Below are 16598 nucleotides of genomic sequence, written 5' to 3'. Positions count from 1 at the left end.
ACATTTGCATACGCACTGACAAGATTACAGGAACAAGCATTGTTTCCTGACAATTTTATCGGTTGAGTCACATATATACAAAGTAATGGTGTGAAACATATGTATGTTGATGACTGGTTGGCTACATTTTACACTATATTTTACGTATGTTTTACACTATTAGCAGAGTGCACGTGCGACACGCACGTGTTTTTTAAATATAATAAATAAGTTTTTTTATAAAAATTATAGTAAACAACAATTTTATATTTATAGGAAGGATTTACATACGGCAAGAACACATTTTAAAGAACTCTAATGTACAATAATTTTAGATTCAGTAATAACAATTTAGTATATCACACATTAAAAACATTGCAATCCAAACTTCCAAAGTATATATTTAAGTAAAAAAAATTGTACACTCATTTTGCTAGAACGGTGCATATCTCATCCATGCAGATCTTGATGAGCCATGAGTTAAAATACGCCAATACCATTGTCGTCGCCAGAAATCTTTCCTCTTTGCACCAATGTATTGGCCCTAAGCCCCTGACTCCTGACTCCACCCTTGCCTTTAACACCACGGCCAATATTAATACCCCGGTGGGGTGTGTTTGTCACATCTCCAAGCAGAACACGGTGGTCCATAAGCAGTAAATGCAAGATCGCATCAATTATGTTAGCTGTGCCCGACTACAGCTAAAAGATTGTACTCACATTGCAAATTATACTCACGTTGCACTTCCAATCTGATAGACGGCACGAGCGGATGCGTAGGCTGACCGGTCTTGGAGATGCGCAGTCTGACCGGCTTGGATCGGAGATGTGCAGGACTGCAGGCCAGGCCGGACTGGACGGCTTGGAGATGATGGCCTCGCCGCCGCCTCCGCGAGAGGGAAGAACACGAGCAGATGCGCTCGCCGGCCAGCTTGGAGATGTGCAGGCTGGACTGGACGGCTTGGAGACGATGGCCTCGCCGTCTCTGCGAAAGGAAAGAGTACGAACGGAACGCGTTTATCCATCATGAGCTGCTCAGGCCTTGTAAATAAAATCAATATGCATATATAAAACATATGGAGACTCACGTGAGACAACTGAACCAAACGAGCAGAGATGCGCAGGCCGGCCACCTTGGTGATGAACACGCCGGGCTGAACACCTTGGAGATTATGGCCTCGCCGCCGTCTACGCGAGACTTGGAGTTGCCACTCTCTGCGATCTGTCGAGGGCTTGTTCTTCCATCCGCCAAAGACTATCACGATGGGAACACTGAAGAGGGAGGGGATGATGGGGGAACGTGATCGCAACTGGTTTGGAGATCGCGAGACTTTCGTTTTTACGCTGGCTTGATTGACTATTGCCGATTGACTGGTTCGGAGATCGCGAGACTTTCCTTTTTTGATTGATGATTGCCGATTGATTGGAGGTTCCACGGAGAATTCTTGCCTTCTTGGACGACGTGGGTACGGCGGCGGGTAAGCAGGACGCGGTGGTGTGAGAACTTTTGGTCTTCTGGCGGACTCATTTTCCTTCTATCAATTCTGATGGGTCTGCAGCTCCTCCACTCTCCCTAAAGCCTGTCAAGTGGGACCAGTGTGAGGGGTAGAGAGAAATTTTTTAGGTGCAAAGTGTTTTTTAAAGTTTTGGATCCTTACGGTATAGAATAGATTAATCGATAAGAACTGATGTTGCATTTTGTTTGATATGCTGATATTGCATTTTACACCTGATCATGTGTGCCTTATTTCGAAAGTACTCCACCAGAGTACTGGCCCACGCGTGATCCCTGACCGTTGATCCGATGCATCTGACTACAACGGGGCTATCCCCGCCGGGGTTTAGCTGAACATTCTGCTCCCCGCTGGAGCGGAACAGGCCCGTCCCCGCTAACACTCGCGGGGAAGGATTTTCCCCGTCCCCGAGCAGGGATCGCCCACCCGACGGGGGGCCGTCCCCGAGAAATCCCCACGAATCAGCAACATAAAACAAGAAGAATATCGAAAATACTATGTGAATCACAGCCCACAAGCACAAACCAGAATAACAATACCACATACTCACACCATCAGGCATTCACCAATCACCATCATTCCATTAGTCCATTCACCAGTTCGAGACTTCCGGTTCACCACACAGACATTACATTAGATAACAGCAGTTCTAGAGTTCTAGTCATCCACTGACCAACAACAATTCAACTTAGTATCAAGTTCATGGCAGCAGCAGCAAAAGCAAGATAGTAGTAGTGTTATCACACATCATTCGTTACAACCAAAGCTTACATAAATAGTTAGTGTTAAACTGTTAATGCTGGTCGAACAATGTGATCACATTTACTTGGACAGCACGCCATCTTGACAGTTGGTTTCAAGGATCTGAACATATGGTCAGGGAGGAATCTGCTGTGCTCCTACTGGAGTTAAATTGCAAGATCCTACATAGATATACATGGACACAAGTTACTGACTGAAAAGAGAAGACACAAAAAATAGATGAATGTTGCTGTACTGAATCAATCACCTGAAGGCCTTCTTGGACTTCTTGAAGAGCAGACCAAAAGCTGCTAGGTTGTCCTTCATCAGTAACAAGGCCTGCATAGGATTGCAAGAATAATTTTCAATTAGAAGCTATCAAGTATGAACAACATGAGGAAAAAACATTGAATAACTGGACAAAAAGAATTGCAAATTGCCCAAGAAATTTACCTTTATACTTGTTTCTAATCCAATCCTGTGAGCACATTAGAGCCTCCAGCATTGGAGAAGTCAGCCTGCTGCGATGCTCACTAAGAACTCGCCCACTAGTGGTAAATGCAGATTCTGAAGCAACTGTGGTTATAGGAATTGCAAAAATATCCCTTGCTATCAATCTCAAAGTAGGATAGAGCGTTCCTGCCACTTTCCACCAATCTAAAATATCAAAGTCCTTTGTATGTATGTCCACTGTGTTCACGACATTGCATTGCTTCAGTACTACACTACTACTGAACTATGAACTATTTACGTATATAGATCTAAACAATTAGCAAAAAGAAATCCCTAGATCCAAGCCTACAGGCGTACACACTTGAATAGCAGTAAAATAAATCAACAAAATGCAAATCTGGAAACTTACTAACCCGAGAGAGTGAAGAATACTGCGGCTGGACTTCTTGGAGAGAGCTTCAGCTTCCTTAGAGTGCAAGCGCCGGTGCTTTGGATCAACGCCCTTGGCCGCAGTTGGTCGGGGTCGAGGAAGTCGCTTCGGGTCACCGGCCACGATTAGCTTTGGTGGACGATGGTCGTGGAGCCTTCTTCTTCTCTGGTGGTGGTGGCTTCTTCTTCTCAGGAGGAGGTGGAGCATCGACTTGAAGATTGGATCCGGCAGCAGCGACGACAACGGCCTTGCTTGTCTTCGTTGGATCCGGCGGCGGCCGGTCGTCGTCCCTTGATGAGGGACGTCGAGGTCAGTAGAAAAACGCTGAGCTCGAGGACAGGAGGAGGAAGAAGGGATTCACCGGCTGCCAATGGTGGATCCCGTAGCCTCCATGGACACCGAATCTCTCACTCTCTCAGTTCCTCACCGACACAGTGGATTGGGATGACTAGGGGAGAGGTGAGGGGCGAACTGGAGAAGAAGTGACGGCGGCAGCGCAGCCGCAAGGGAGTTGGGGAGGAGAATGGGGGACTGGTTGGAGTGAGCTAGGATTTACACGGTTTATATACGACTCGTTTGGGCTTGGGTAATACTACCTCCGTTCCTTTTTAAATGAACGTTCAGACCAAAAATTTAACCTATTCCCAGGACAAAACTCCTGTCCGAAACGACAAACATTCACGAACGGAGATATTCACGAACGGAGATAGTATATTCTATTAGGCCTCTATTTCGGCCTGTATTACGAGGGTGTTTGACAGCAGTACTAAATTTTAGCAGTATCATCATGGATGTTCGGATGCTTAATTAGGAGGATTAAATATGTGTTAATTATAAAACTAATTGCAGAATCCTGTGCTAATTCGCGAGATGAATCTATTAAGCCTAATTAATCCATCATTAGCAAATGGTTACTGTAGCACCACATTATCAAATCATGAACTAATTAGGTTTAATAGATTCGTCTCTCGAATTAGACTCCATCTGTGTAATTAGTTTTGTAATTAGCTATGTTTAATACTCCCATTAGCATCAAACATCCGATATGACATGTGCTAAGTTTTAGTGGGGTGTATCACCCTGTATCATACAGTACGAGATTCGGGGTCCCTAGCGGGGAACGGGGACGGGGACCTATGGAACGTTCCAAGCCCCGCTTCACCCGATGGGGATCAAATTTGGCCGTTAAGCCCCCCGTGGGGAGTAAAATGGCCCCAATTAGATCCATCCCCGCCGGGGATCGGGGATCGGGGCCCGTTGCCATCCCTACATCTGACGGCTGCCGCAGCCACACAGAGTCACAGTTGCCCGTTGGATTCTCTCTCTGTCTCGGCTGCCCCCAATTCTTGCCCCGTCTCCTCGATCCGCCCCCTGCTTCCCCCGCCTTCTCCGCGTCTCCGCCGATCAGCCTCGCCGCCGCCCGTCACCTGGAACCCGCGCTCGTGGGTCCCTTCATCCCGCGCCCTGCCTCGGAGCCGACGGCCTCGGATCACCTCCCCCGCCGCGGGCACTCCCTCCGTCAGTCAAATCCACAGCCGCGGCGCGCGGCGCGGGTCTTCGCCTCCACGATCTCGGGTGAGTGTCCTGCGCCTGCCATTCGTCTAAGAAGCCATGTTTCCGCGTCCCCCTGACGGAGTGCTTGGCTCCACCGTGGAATCTTCTGTGCTCGTGAGCGGACCCTGAATTCCCCTGCTTGCGGTTTGTATGTGTTTCTATGGTATGAATCGGGATTGAAATGTTGTCTAGATTTGTTGGGCGATGACCTTTTTGTGGAATGCAAATATCTCGCTGCATTAGGACAGGTAACTGCCGGTCTCTACTCTAATCCCTCAGGCATGAAAGGAAGCATTTGCCCCCCTCCTGCTTCCATATTAATTAGGTTTAGAATAGGGAAGCAATCAAATATTGTTTTAATCTTGTTTATTTTGCATTTTCTGCCGGTACTGTGGTCAGGAGGCTCTGAAATAAGTACCTGCTGTGTATTTTGTCTGTAAATGAATGATGCTGGCTTGAGATGCCAGGTATAAGAAATCAGTTGACATCACTTTTCTGCTTTTTAAGATATTCACTGCAATCTCTTTGAATTTCTTGTTTAAGGAAAGGCAACCAAGTTAGTTAGTCCTTAGCTTAAGTATGCAGTCACTAAGAACTTGCTATTTTCGGACAAATTTTGAACAATTTTTAGCTTCAGAATTCGGAAGCAATCAAATTTGTTAGGTTGCTTATCTTGCTGTGTTCTGCCAGTGCTGTGGTCAGGAGGCTCTAAAAGAGGTACCATTTATTCTTTTAGTGCAAATGATGCTAGCTTGAGATGGCGATTATAAGAAATCACTTGACTTCTACTAATGCCCTTATGGCAGAATCGTTAGTTGTTCTTAGGTTAACAGAAAATGGACAAAGCTTAACATAAATTTTGAAATTTCAACAACATGCACACAATTCTTGTTAGTTACATGACGGCTAGATGGACTCATTTTTAAGCATGCTGTCACTAAGAACTTGCTGTTTTCACACAATTTATAGTTTGGCTTGGCAAAAAGTATAGTTACCAGGTCCCCTGTTAAACAAGTCTGTGCACCATGTCAGTCTCGATTTCATTATTCAATCATCAGAATATAATATAGTGCTTGTGTTTTCATTTGTATCTGATTCATCTTTTTTAGTGTAGCATATGCATTTAGATAGCAACTGCTGTGTGTGGATATGGAAAGAGACATGGATGGTTTGAATAAAAACACAGTGGGTGTTTGCAGCAGAGAAAAAAAAAATCATTTGTGCATGAAGCACTGAAGTTTGAAGAAGATTAGAATAATTTTATTGGCTTTCTTATGTTTTTTGTTCTTATAAACAAACAATGTCCATTGGGGAGGGTGGCTACTTGGATTAGTGTTGCTATTACCTATTAGTAGAGTAATCATGAAAGAGCCCCGACTTTTATAGTAGCAAGATAATTCATGACTCATGCAGAATGGTATTGATGTAAGAGTTAAGATAGAATGCTTACTACTCAGTTTGGCATAATTGCTGATAGGAATCTTGCATAGGTCACTGGTTTTTACTGACAATGATAGATTTTTCGTTTGCTTTGCTTGTTCTGGCTGGTTTGCCTTTTGATTAATGGAAGCTTTATTATATTTTGTGTATGCTAAAATTGCCAGAAATATTAGTTTGTTGTATGTTTCTCTCAAGTTAAACCGGTGCTATATGAATATATGATCGAAGATCCAACAAAAAGCGGTAACTAGCTTATTTCTGGATAAATTTGTGTTCTTTCGGTCCTTGCTTATGACCAAACAAGGGCAATTCTTTTTACTTCTGGTTCGGTAATTGTTTAATTTGATTGTCATTTGTAAATTTTTATTGGAACAGCATAGTAGGAAACAGAATAAGACATTGTTTCAAAGGCAAGTGCAGTGGGGGGTGGTTCTGAATTGCTCTATTTTTCATCTTCACTTAGGATGTTGTTCATCTAAATGAATTACTAAGTAAAATGTGCACTGGCATATGAAAACAAAACTATGTGTGAGGACCTTATATATAAATATGCCTCGTTCTAGGCTTTTTTTTGCCCTTTTTAATCTAATAATTTTATAACATGCGGAACTAAAGTTTTAAGAAGTTGCCCATTTGGTCATTGCCCAACGGCTTGGCTTGACCCCTAAACTTGGCCAAGCCAACATGCTTGATATAACTCAAGAGCTTAGTCAGGCCAAGCTATCTAGCGTGTCATGGCAAGCCCGTTGGCATGACCAAAAGGATTACGTGAAAATTTAGTTTCAAATATGCTATTATTAAAACTTTAGATTAAAAAAAGGCTAAAAAAATTTCTTTCTTCTACTAGCTCCTTTTGCTGTAACTTCAACTCACCATTTTTGTGGTCCTTGTTCGTCTTATTGATGGAAAGCATCTTATGCATTGCAGGTATCATTAAGATTGTCGTAATGTATTGGAGGAGCCATACCATCTAGTGATAAGCAAGTAGCATTGGAGCCAAAAAAACAGCAACAAGTGAGTTGCCAAAGAAAGGTGCAAATATCGTAAATATGTCTCAAGGAACTTCTCCACTGCCAAAAGATAAAGGTCCTACAACAGAACCTGGAAAGGCTGTGGGCATCAAACGGCTGCAGTCTGATACTCCCTCGAGTCCTGGATATCATAATGTTTATGTAAGAAGAAAAGTAGAATCTGAGCATAGTAAGGTGAATCCTTCTCAGGATTTGAAAGGTAATGGAAGAGACAAAGCAAAAGAGCAGGAGACACACCAAGATGTTCAACAAGATCAACAAGAGGAGGCCAGTAGGACCCAAGTGTCATCCCCTGTTGCTGAATCTGTAGAAATAGTATCTTCCAAATCTCCTGAAAAAACAAATGCAGAAATTGTGCCAGAGAAAACTGAGCCACCAGTTGCTTCTGGCACTGGCATTCAAGAGGATGTGAAACAGTTAAGCATACAATACTGGAACGAGAGGTTTAATCGATTACAGACATATTTGGAGAGCTGTGATCATTCGACCCAGGAGGGTTATTTGCGAAGTAAGAAGTTTGTTAAAACCTTTGTAACTTTTAGATTTTCCCCTCGTAGAATGCTGATTCCCTCCCATTACTTTCAGAGCTTAGGTCCCTTTCGGCAGCTGGGCGAAGCATGCATGCGATTGAGCTGGAGAAAAGGGCAATACACCTCCTAGTGGAGGAAGGTGAGATATTACTGCCATTCTTACTTTCTTACCATATTGAAGGTTATGGTCGTTTCATTTGAACTGTCTTGTCGCACAGCATCTATATGCTATGGCATCTCGATAGATTTCCCCTGTATATGTGGCACATGCCCCATGCGTCTCCATCCTATATGTACTTTGTGCATTGAAGTACGTACTATGCTGCCTAATCTCCCTTCAATCACTTTTTACCGTTGCCTGTGCCTTCATCAACTTTGGAGCTTCAGTAAAGTATGTGTCTAAGCACAATGGGTTGCATTAGCTTTGTTGTATACCGTCTAAGTCACTTGAACATGTCATAATACTTTTCAGTGTCTGTACTCTGTAGTATCTTGCAACCACAAATGGTACTTGGTGATATCTGATTTCCATATTTACACTTCATCTGCCATCAAACTAAATGAACAAACAACCATTGTGATTTTGGTTTGGCATTTGTGTAGGGAAAGAGCTGCAGCGGATGAAGGCTTTGAATGTCCTTGGGAAGGTCTCCCCAAATGCTTCATCGAAGCCAACACCTTTGCAGCGGCAGTCTCAGAAATGAGATGCCCGTATAGCATCAAGAGAGCTGCGATGCTCAAGCACATTGCCGAAAGGACATGCTCTGTTTGTGTAGCTCCAGTTTTTTATGACTCTTTTTACGGCCATGTAATGCATCTCCTTTTCTTCTTGTATTTCTTTTTGTATTTGTTTCGCTGCCTCACCACCCTAGTGATGTGGGTCTGTTGTAATGCTATGTAATTAGTATTAACCCATATAGATAAGCCTGGTATGCTTAATGGCTAAACCTAACTATTTTCTGTTTATTCCTTTGTCAAGAATCTCAATATGGTATAGATTGAGAGAGAGAGAGAGCACAATGTGGTACAGTTATAGGAAATCCGCGTGACGGCGTGTAAATTAATTGCCCATCTTTGATTTAGATCGCCGATCCGGCCCGGTAACACGAGTCGACCCAAACAGATTCGGACCTATTCAGCCCGAGCTGTCGCCTCGCGGCGGCGGCGGGCAGGCAGGTGCAGAACGAGCTCGCTTCTACTTTGGGCGCGCTTGGTACCTGGGCCGGCCTAGCCTCGCCTCGCCAGCGCTAGCCAAAATTCCTCTCCGTCGGAAGCAAGCAAAATGCTTGCCATCACAGACTCCGAGAAAAGCGATTTTTTAATTTTTTACGATTTTGCAGAAATAAATAGAAAATCTAAATATTTACAGAAATGGACCCTTACCGCTGGATTAAACGGTGGAAGTAAGGTACCGCCAGTTGAACCGGCGGTAACTCCCCGTACACTTTCAAAAAATCATAACTAATTCATATGAACTCGGATGGAGATAAACTTTATATGAAAATTGTAGATCTTGATGAGATCTACAATGATATAGTTCAAACTATTTTCATTTGGTGTCATCTTGACGCTCAAATAATTGATACAAGTTTTAGATATAAAATTCAAAATTTAGATCTGAAATTAGGCAGCATACATTCAAAAAATTATAATTAATCCATATGAACTTGGATAGGGATAAGTTTTATATGAAAATTGTAGAAATCGACGAGATCTACAACTTTGTAGTTCAAACTTTTTTCATTTAGTGTCATCTTGGTGCTAAAATTAGATTTAAAAATTATGTCAATTATTTAAGCACCAAGATGGCACCAAATAAAAACAGTTTGAACTATATCATATAAAATTTATCTTCATCCAAGTTCATATGAATTAGTTATGATTTTTTGAAAGTGTATTGTCCAGAAGGGGATGTTACTGCCGGTTCAACTGACGGTAGTTTGCTTCAGACGTTTAATCGCAAATTTCTGAATCGGCTATTTATTTTTACAAAATCATAAAAGACAAAATATAAAAAAATTAAGAAAAGTTTGCTCAGGAACCAAATGCAAATTTTCTTGCCTAGCTAGGCAAAGCAAGGTCCAGCTAGGGATCCAAGCACCTTTGTTCCCTGCCATCAAAGCCCATTTCACTTTTTCTCATTTTCCTTTTTGATCGGAAGCCCATTTTCTACTTGCCTTATCAGCTTATCCACTGAATCTGTGTCTCCTGTTTGTCGTTGGCGATTTTTTTTATATTTTTTATTTTAGTATTTTGCAAAAATATATGGCCAAACAAAAAAATTATAAATATATACCTATACCAACAGTTTGAACTACAAAGTTATAAATCTCATCGAGAACTACAATGTTTGAATAAACTTATCTCTATCCGAGCTCATATGAATTAGTTATGATTTTTTGGACGTGTGTTGCTCAGCTTTAGATCTAAAATTTGAATTTTAGATTTGAAACTTGTGTCGATTATTTGAGCACCAAGATGGATCTAAATAAAAAAAGTTTAACTAAAAAGTTGTAGACCTCATCGAAATATACAATTTTCATATAAAGTTTATCTTCATCCGAGTTCATATGAATTAGTTATGATTCTTTAAAATATACGTTACCGGCAGTTCAACTGGCGGTACCTTCCGCCGTTTCAAATGGCGGTATAGATTTGCAATTTTTTACTTGGCCATATATTTTTGCAAAATACTAAAATAAAAAATAAAAAAATTTCCGTCGTTGGCGCTCCGATCAACCGATCTGACTGCTTGGGCCCAGCTTGATCTACTCGCCGCTTTTTGGCTGTCACTTCTGCCGGTCAGATGGAAAAGATGAGCGACGAGCGACGAGGAGAAAGGGGCTGCAGCTTTCGCAACACTGCATCCCTCATCTCCAAAAAGAAAGGGCAGTGGTACTGAAAAAAGGGGGCCGGATCCGATTCCAGATCAAAGTTTGGTGACATGTGATCGCAGCAAATCTAGCCGGGGATCTAGCGCTGCCCCACTTGGCAGCCGGATCGGATAAGGCTTGTCTTCGGCCACCGGCCGTGGCGGTGCGGCAACAGGAATGTTCTTCGCTGTGCAACTTGGAAGAAGGAAAAAAAAATGAAATGTGATATTCAGACAAACGCGTGAGTGGAGCCGAGCTGCATCGCACTCGGCATCGTTTTTGTTCTCCTCCCTCTCGGGCCTTTGCTGTGTTTCGTTTGTCGTTTCAGTTTCGCAAAGTGGGACTGGGAGTACACAGTAGCCTCCAAGAGAGAAATGGCGGAAAAGGTGTTAGAGGATGACGTGTGGGTCCCAATAAAATCCTAACATTTTTCATTAGTTTGCATGTTGGGGGGAGGAGGACGACAGAATCGTCAGGGAGATGGCACCTTGTCTTTTCCGTCGTCCCATTCGCAGAAGAAAGGTCCCTATCCCGTTCCGGCACAAGAATTTTTTTTACCATGTCTGGACACCGATGACCTCAGTTTCAGACCGTTGGCTGACTTTTCGTAAACCATTCAAGTATCCTCTGGAGAGTAGAGAGAGGGCCACGCCAATCATGCCGAGACACTGTTTGTTGGTAACGACAGCACTAGCCACTAGTCCCACATGCACAGCGTACGCACGCAACGGCGTCGCCCGCCCATTCCTTTGTCCTCACGTGTAGCCAGCAGCGTCGTGCTCGTACCCCCCGTAGCAGGCTGCATCACGGTCCCTGTGGCAGCTGAGCTGAGCTGCTGTAAGCCTGTAACCCGTGGCAGTTCTCACCTTGGCGTCGTGGGAACCGGCAGGGAGCTAGCGCGCCGCCGCCTGCCGGTGTGGCCGGGCGTGCAGCAAGCGGACGGCCAGCCCGTGAGAGTGAAGCGAACAGGCGCCGAGGGCACGGGCGCGCGAGCCGCGAACTCGCACACGGATACGGGTCCCCTCGGCAGCCGAGACACGAGCATGGCAACGAGCCCAGGCATGCAAACGCTGCCGCTGTTGCCGCGCGCGCGCTGAGCGCCTGGGACCGCCGGGTGCAGGGCGGGGAGCTTGCTGCCGAGCTGTATCCGCGCGTGTTCATGCACAACGCAAATTACGGATTGATGTATGTAAACGACGTGGCAGGAAAAAAAAACTTTTTTTTTTTGCTAAGTTAGCTTCCACTCCATTGTTTGTGTGCTACTGCTACGAGTGAAAGCAAAACTGCGGGGCGTCATGTGTTTGGTTAATTCCTCCTCCAGGTAAGGTATTACGTCGGACTTAACTCAAAGCAGGAAAGATGTTGGAGCTAACCGAGCCTGAATGCTGCTCCTAGCTGGAGCTGGATCCATCATCCATCCGTCACTGATGGATGGCGCGACCTTTACCACCATTGCAAATTCCAGGGGTGGTTGGGGGATGCCGACAAGCGCGCAACTCTTGTGTCGGGGTGCGGCCGCGCATGCGTCGCGTGGATCCATCCATGCATCCATCGGCTGAGTCCAGATCGATCCGCAATACTCCCTCCGTCCCATGAGAAGTGCAATCACGGTTCACACGCCGACAGCGGCGCTGATCCATCGATCGATCGATCGCCACGCGAGAGACGCATGCCCGGCCTGCGCCCCTGCGCGTACCGATCACCAGCCCGCTTTTATCTTTCTTCGCTCGTCGCGGCCCGGGCAAACAAAAACTACCGCCGACCGCCGTGATCGTTCGCTCGCTCCAGCGAGACAGAATGGTCGCGTTGATCGTCGAGTTGGCACGTTGCAGGCTGCAACTTCCAGCGAGTGGCGCTGGCGCCGACGACGCCCCCACATCACTGTGGCTCTCGCCATGCTGCTCGCATCCACATCCAGTGCAGCAGCGCACAGTGCGCTCCAAACACGGCTTTCTGAACCACTCTTTGCTTCCTTTTTAAGCCACAAATTGCCTACGAAAATTATGAAGTTTTTTCTTCTCTGAACTACCGGATTGCTGCTTACTAAATTACGAATCTCTTCGGTTTCCAGTGTGCCTATGCCCTATTGGCACTGCTGCTATAATTAATTCGTAGGGAATTGGGCAACTTTTATGTGCAAAGAAAATTGGTGGTCACCGAATAATCACGAAAGACCGTAGACCACCTATTTTATTTTATTTTATTTATACAAATATTTATGCAGCAGAGAAGAGAAGAGATGGCACTGGACACTGATTTTCCTCGATGTGGCCATGTTAACCGAAGAATAATGGGCCTGGTACTTTTCATGGAAAACTTGTGTCTGAGCGATGGGTGTGCCGCACCCATTGATGGATGGATGATGGTTAGTCGCTACTCTGTCTAGTTCACCGGCAAAGCTTCACGGAGGCCACTGAGGATGTGTGCCTCATCTATCGTCCCCATTTCCACCAACACTTCATGGTACTCCATGGAGAGTATATATCGATATTTCAAAAGGCCATGTAATGAATAAAATGAACTCGTCGTCATGTCTTCTTCCATCATTTAGGAGTAGTAGGGAAGAGTTTTTCAAGTTATTTTAATCTTTAATAGCATGCTTAAAGATACGCAATGAAAATTGCTAAAGTATCCAAAGTGACATATGCCATGTTTGGTTTCGGTCCGTATATCGCCGTAACTCTAGTGTCTGCCAAACTTCTTTATCGAAGTCATGAGTGTACACGCCGGACAAATGAAAGAAACAGTAACCTAAAAGAACCGTGACACCTGACTTGTGTTGTTGCAAAATACGTGCATGAACAAAACGTGCCTCAAGTTAACGCTGAAGTAGTAGTGGTTGTATTAGTAAGGTCTTAATAACGTAATGGATGGAACAAATCACTTGGCGCATACCAGATCCGGCACGGCACATGTGCGACAGTGCAAGTTGCGCAACCGAACTGGCCGGTAAACTCAAGTTCCCGATCCAGAATAGCTCCTCGAGTTTATCCAGAAATGGTCCTAACAGAGTAACAGGCAGCAGCAGCTGCGGCCCGGTTCCACTCACGCAACGCGCCAAAGCAGCAGCAACAACGACACATCAACTCGAACAACTGTTTATTCCTTGCCTTCCCGATGAGAGAGAGAGAGAGAGAGATTAAAATAAGAGCCTTTCCAAACTCCAAGCACATGCCATCTCCTATTCAGGGCACTGGTACGTACCAGCTCTGGTTCCTTGCTTATTTTCAAAAGCAAAGCCCGTACGAAAAATGAGCGAGACCTCTCAATGACTCGATCCCACTATCCCAGTCAGTCAGCCAGCCAGCCAAGTCGCCCAGTCCGTCCTGGCGCCGCTACGCGACAGGCCGGCCGGGAAACCGGCGCAGCAAGACAGCGCTCACCGCCCGTGCCGCAGAGAATAACGCACGAGCGGCGAGCGAGCGTTGGCAACGCAACCAGACAGCCGCTGCGCGAACAGAACACACGCAGGACTGCGCCGAGCGCAAGGGTACAAGGACGCCGCAGTGCCGGGACCAAGCAAGGCCCAACAACAACTCGGCGGCCAGAGAGGAGGGCGACGGCACTCGCCGCCGGTGGCCCCGCGCGCCCTGTCCGTCGCTGACGGCGGGTCCGCCCGCTCACATGGCCGTGTCCGTTCCCCGTCCCCGTCCCCCGGCCACCCTGTCCCCCCGCTCCTGCCAACTCGGCTACCGGCCAGACGACGACGGCGCCCGGCCCGGAGTACGCCGGCTCGCGATGGTTATCCGCGCGGGGGCACGCCGGCCCAGTACGTCGCTGGCGGACCCTCCTCCGGCGTGCGGCACGCCCGGGCGGGTGCGCCGCGTCGTCACCATGTCGACATTGCCCGGAGCCACACCACGAGGATCTCCCTCTTTCATTCTCGCCCCGGTCTGGAAGTGGAAGGGAGCTGCTTCCGCTACACGCGGTGTGCACCGTTGATGCGCGACAGCGACGGACTGGGCGCGTCTGGGCCGGCCGTGGACTGGCAGCCGCCGAGCCGAGCGAGCGCCCCCAGCGACCGCCATCGCTCTCCGCCTCTCCACCCCCTCCGGCCGGCGGTTCGGCCGCCCCAAGAGCTGTTTCCTGTTGCGCACTCGCGGCCGGAATCAATGCCGGGGCACGCCGTGCCGTTGCCAATTGCCATCGCCCATCGGCGCCGCACAAGATCCGGGGCCCCCCTGCCACTGCTGCCGTACTGCGGTGCCCATGCCGACGTCGCTCGCTCGCTGGCCGCGACTCCTATTGGTACTATTGGACCATGTACCGGGGGTCCCAGCGCACAGATGGCAACGACGCTGCCGCTACGGACGCTGTGGCCGCGGCGCGCCATTGGACGGCACCGGGTTTTGTTTTGTCCCATGGGGCGCGTGACTGAACCTGAACAAACTGACGCAGTTGGATAGCAACAGCATCCTAAAACTTGCTACTTCTGCCTCGCCACGGCCACCACTTCTACGCATTTACCCTTTTACTGTTCCCTGATACTACTGCACTCCTGGTAAATCCATGGTACCTTTGGCAAGATCAGACAGGTAATGAAATGCTGGGTGGGCGGTTAAGATTCCGCGGCGCGGTTACATTTTGCGCAAGATCAGTTCCTAACACATGATCGACCAAGATGGGACGCGGACCTAACACATAATATCAGATGATATACTGCACCACCCAATAGCATCAGTAAACTGATTGGGCATGCTCCCCACCCGGCCAGCATGCAACAGCTGCTGAACAGGGAGCTCACTCCAGCCTATCCACTCCCCCGCCGCTCGTGTGCCGGCGGCCGGACGGCACCTCGACGGCGACCCGCCGACCCGGGCTTCTGTCCGGCGGCAGGGGATCCTCAGGTCAAGCAATGCAGAAATCCAGGTAGGATGGTAGTAGACGGAGGCACGGAGCGGAACTGAACGAACTGCACCAGCACGAAACGTGTTGTAACATTGACATGGCCATGCCGAGCAGGAGCTGAACTGTGGGAGGCAGCAGCGGCGAGGACATTGTGCTGCCACATGCTTGGCACTGGTGACTCATCGATGATGCTGCGTCACCAGCACCGGCAGCAGAAGCAGGCGAGTACACGCGAGGCAATGGCGAGCCCCCAACAAACAACCGGAGGCCCCAGAGAGGAATAGGATCAAACAAAACAAAAGCCTCGAGAAAGCAAGAGAAAGAAAAGAAGAAGATGAACATCAGTTCAGGACATGGCAAAAAAAGGACGAGAGGTGACGAGGCGTACTAACATACAAGGGGAGGAGAGAGAGAGAGAGAGAGAGAGAGTGATTAACGTGCCTAGGAGCTAATTAACTTGGACACGCGTAGCGTACGGATAGGCCGGTACACGATTAACCTTGGGGGGCTAGCTTGGAGAAGAGTGCTAGAGGCTGAGGTTGAGGTCGAGCTCCCCGCCGTCGTCGTCGTTGTTGTTGCTGCAGCTTCCGTCGGCGGCGCCGGCGCCGGAGGTGGTGAGGGTGGTGGTGGTGCTGGCCGGCGAGGCGGTCGTGGCGGCCGCGGAGGCCGTGGGGCCGTGGGAGCCCCTCCTCCAGTTGAGCATGTCGATCAGGTCGTCGCGCCCGGCGCTGGGTGGGTCGGCTGCTGCCGTCGCCGCCAGGAGCGGCTGGTGCGCGGCGAAGCGCGCGCGCGGGGCCAGCACGACGCCTTCGCCCCCGGCCGCCGTCCCCGCCGACAACGACGCCGCGGCGGCCGCGGCCGCAGCGGTCGCCGCCGCTCCCTCGTGCGGCGCGTAGTAATGAACCCCGCCGGAGCCGACGACGCTGGAGCCGTGCGAGGCGATGGCGAACGGCGCCGGCACGGGGGCGTACCCGTGTCCCGCGGCGTACGCGTGCGCGGGGAGGCCGCCGCCGCCCGCGACCCCGACCCCCGCCGTCGCGCCGGCCGCCGCCGCCGCCCCCACGCCGGCGTACCCGGCGTAGCCCGTGGGGCTCGGCGGCGCGGCATTGGGCGGCTGCGGCGCCATGTAGAAGTAGGGGTTCCAGCCGATGCTCCGCTCCTTCTTGTGCGCGTTCTGGTGGCCCCCCAGCGCCTGCGACTTGAGG

General features: G+C 48.2%; 2 protein-coding genes and 1 long non-coding RNA gene across 3 annotated transcripts; 1 reads left to right on the top strand and 2 right to left on the bottom strand.

Moving 5' to 3' along the window:
- Positions 1 to 2054: 2054 nt before the first annotated feature.
- LOC101774173 lies at positions 2055 to 3675 on the bottom strand. Its single transcript, XR_001164926.2, has 4 exons — positions 3101 to 3675; positions 2688 to 2924; positions 2503 to 2573; positions 2055 to 2416 (listed from the first exon to the last, which is right to left on the bottom strand). It is a non-coding gene; the product is annotated as an uncharacterized LOC101774173 (long non-coding RNA).
- A 700-nt stretch (positions 3676 to 4375) lies between these two features.
- On the top strand, positions 4376 to 8653 carry LOC101774445. Its single transcript, XM_004981478.4, has 4 exons — positions 4376 to 4692; positions 7039 to 7650; positions 7728 to 7811; positions 8276 to 8653. Exons 2-4 carry the CDS (start codon positions 7161 to 7163, stop codon positions 8374 to 8376), a joined length of 675 nt encoding a protein of 224 aa, XP_004981535.1. The 5' UTR covers positions 4376 to 4692; positions 7039 to 7160; the 3' UTR covers positions 8377 to 8653.
- Positions 8654 to 15444: 6791 nt separating this feature from the next.
- Positions 15445 to 16597, bottom strand: LOC101765817 (homeobox protein Hox-A13-like; the record flags this gene model as incomplete). Its single annotated transcript, XM_004986144.2, has 1 exon — positions 15445 to 16597. A coding segment is annotated over one exon (678 nt), but the record flags the coding sequence as incomplete, so codon positions are not given.
- Position 16598: the final 1 nt, after the last annotated feature.

Source organism: Setaria italica, chromosome IX, assembly GCF_000263155.2.
Source record: "Setaria italica strain Yugu1 chromosome IX, Setaria_italica_v2.0, whole genome shotgun sequence".
Classification (NCBI taxonomy): domain Eukaryota; kingdom Viridiplantae; phylum Streptophyta; class Magnoliopsida; order Poales; family Poaceae; genus Setaria; species Setaria italica.
Note: the sequence above shows the minus strand (reverse complement) of the source record. Positions and strands in the feature narration are given on the sequence as shown.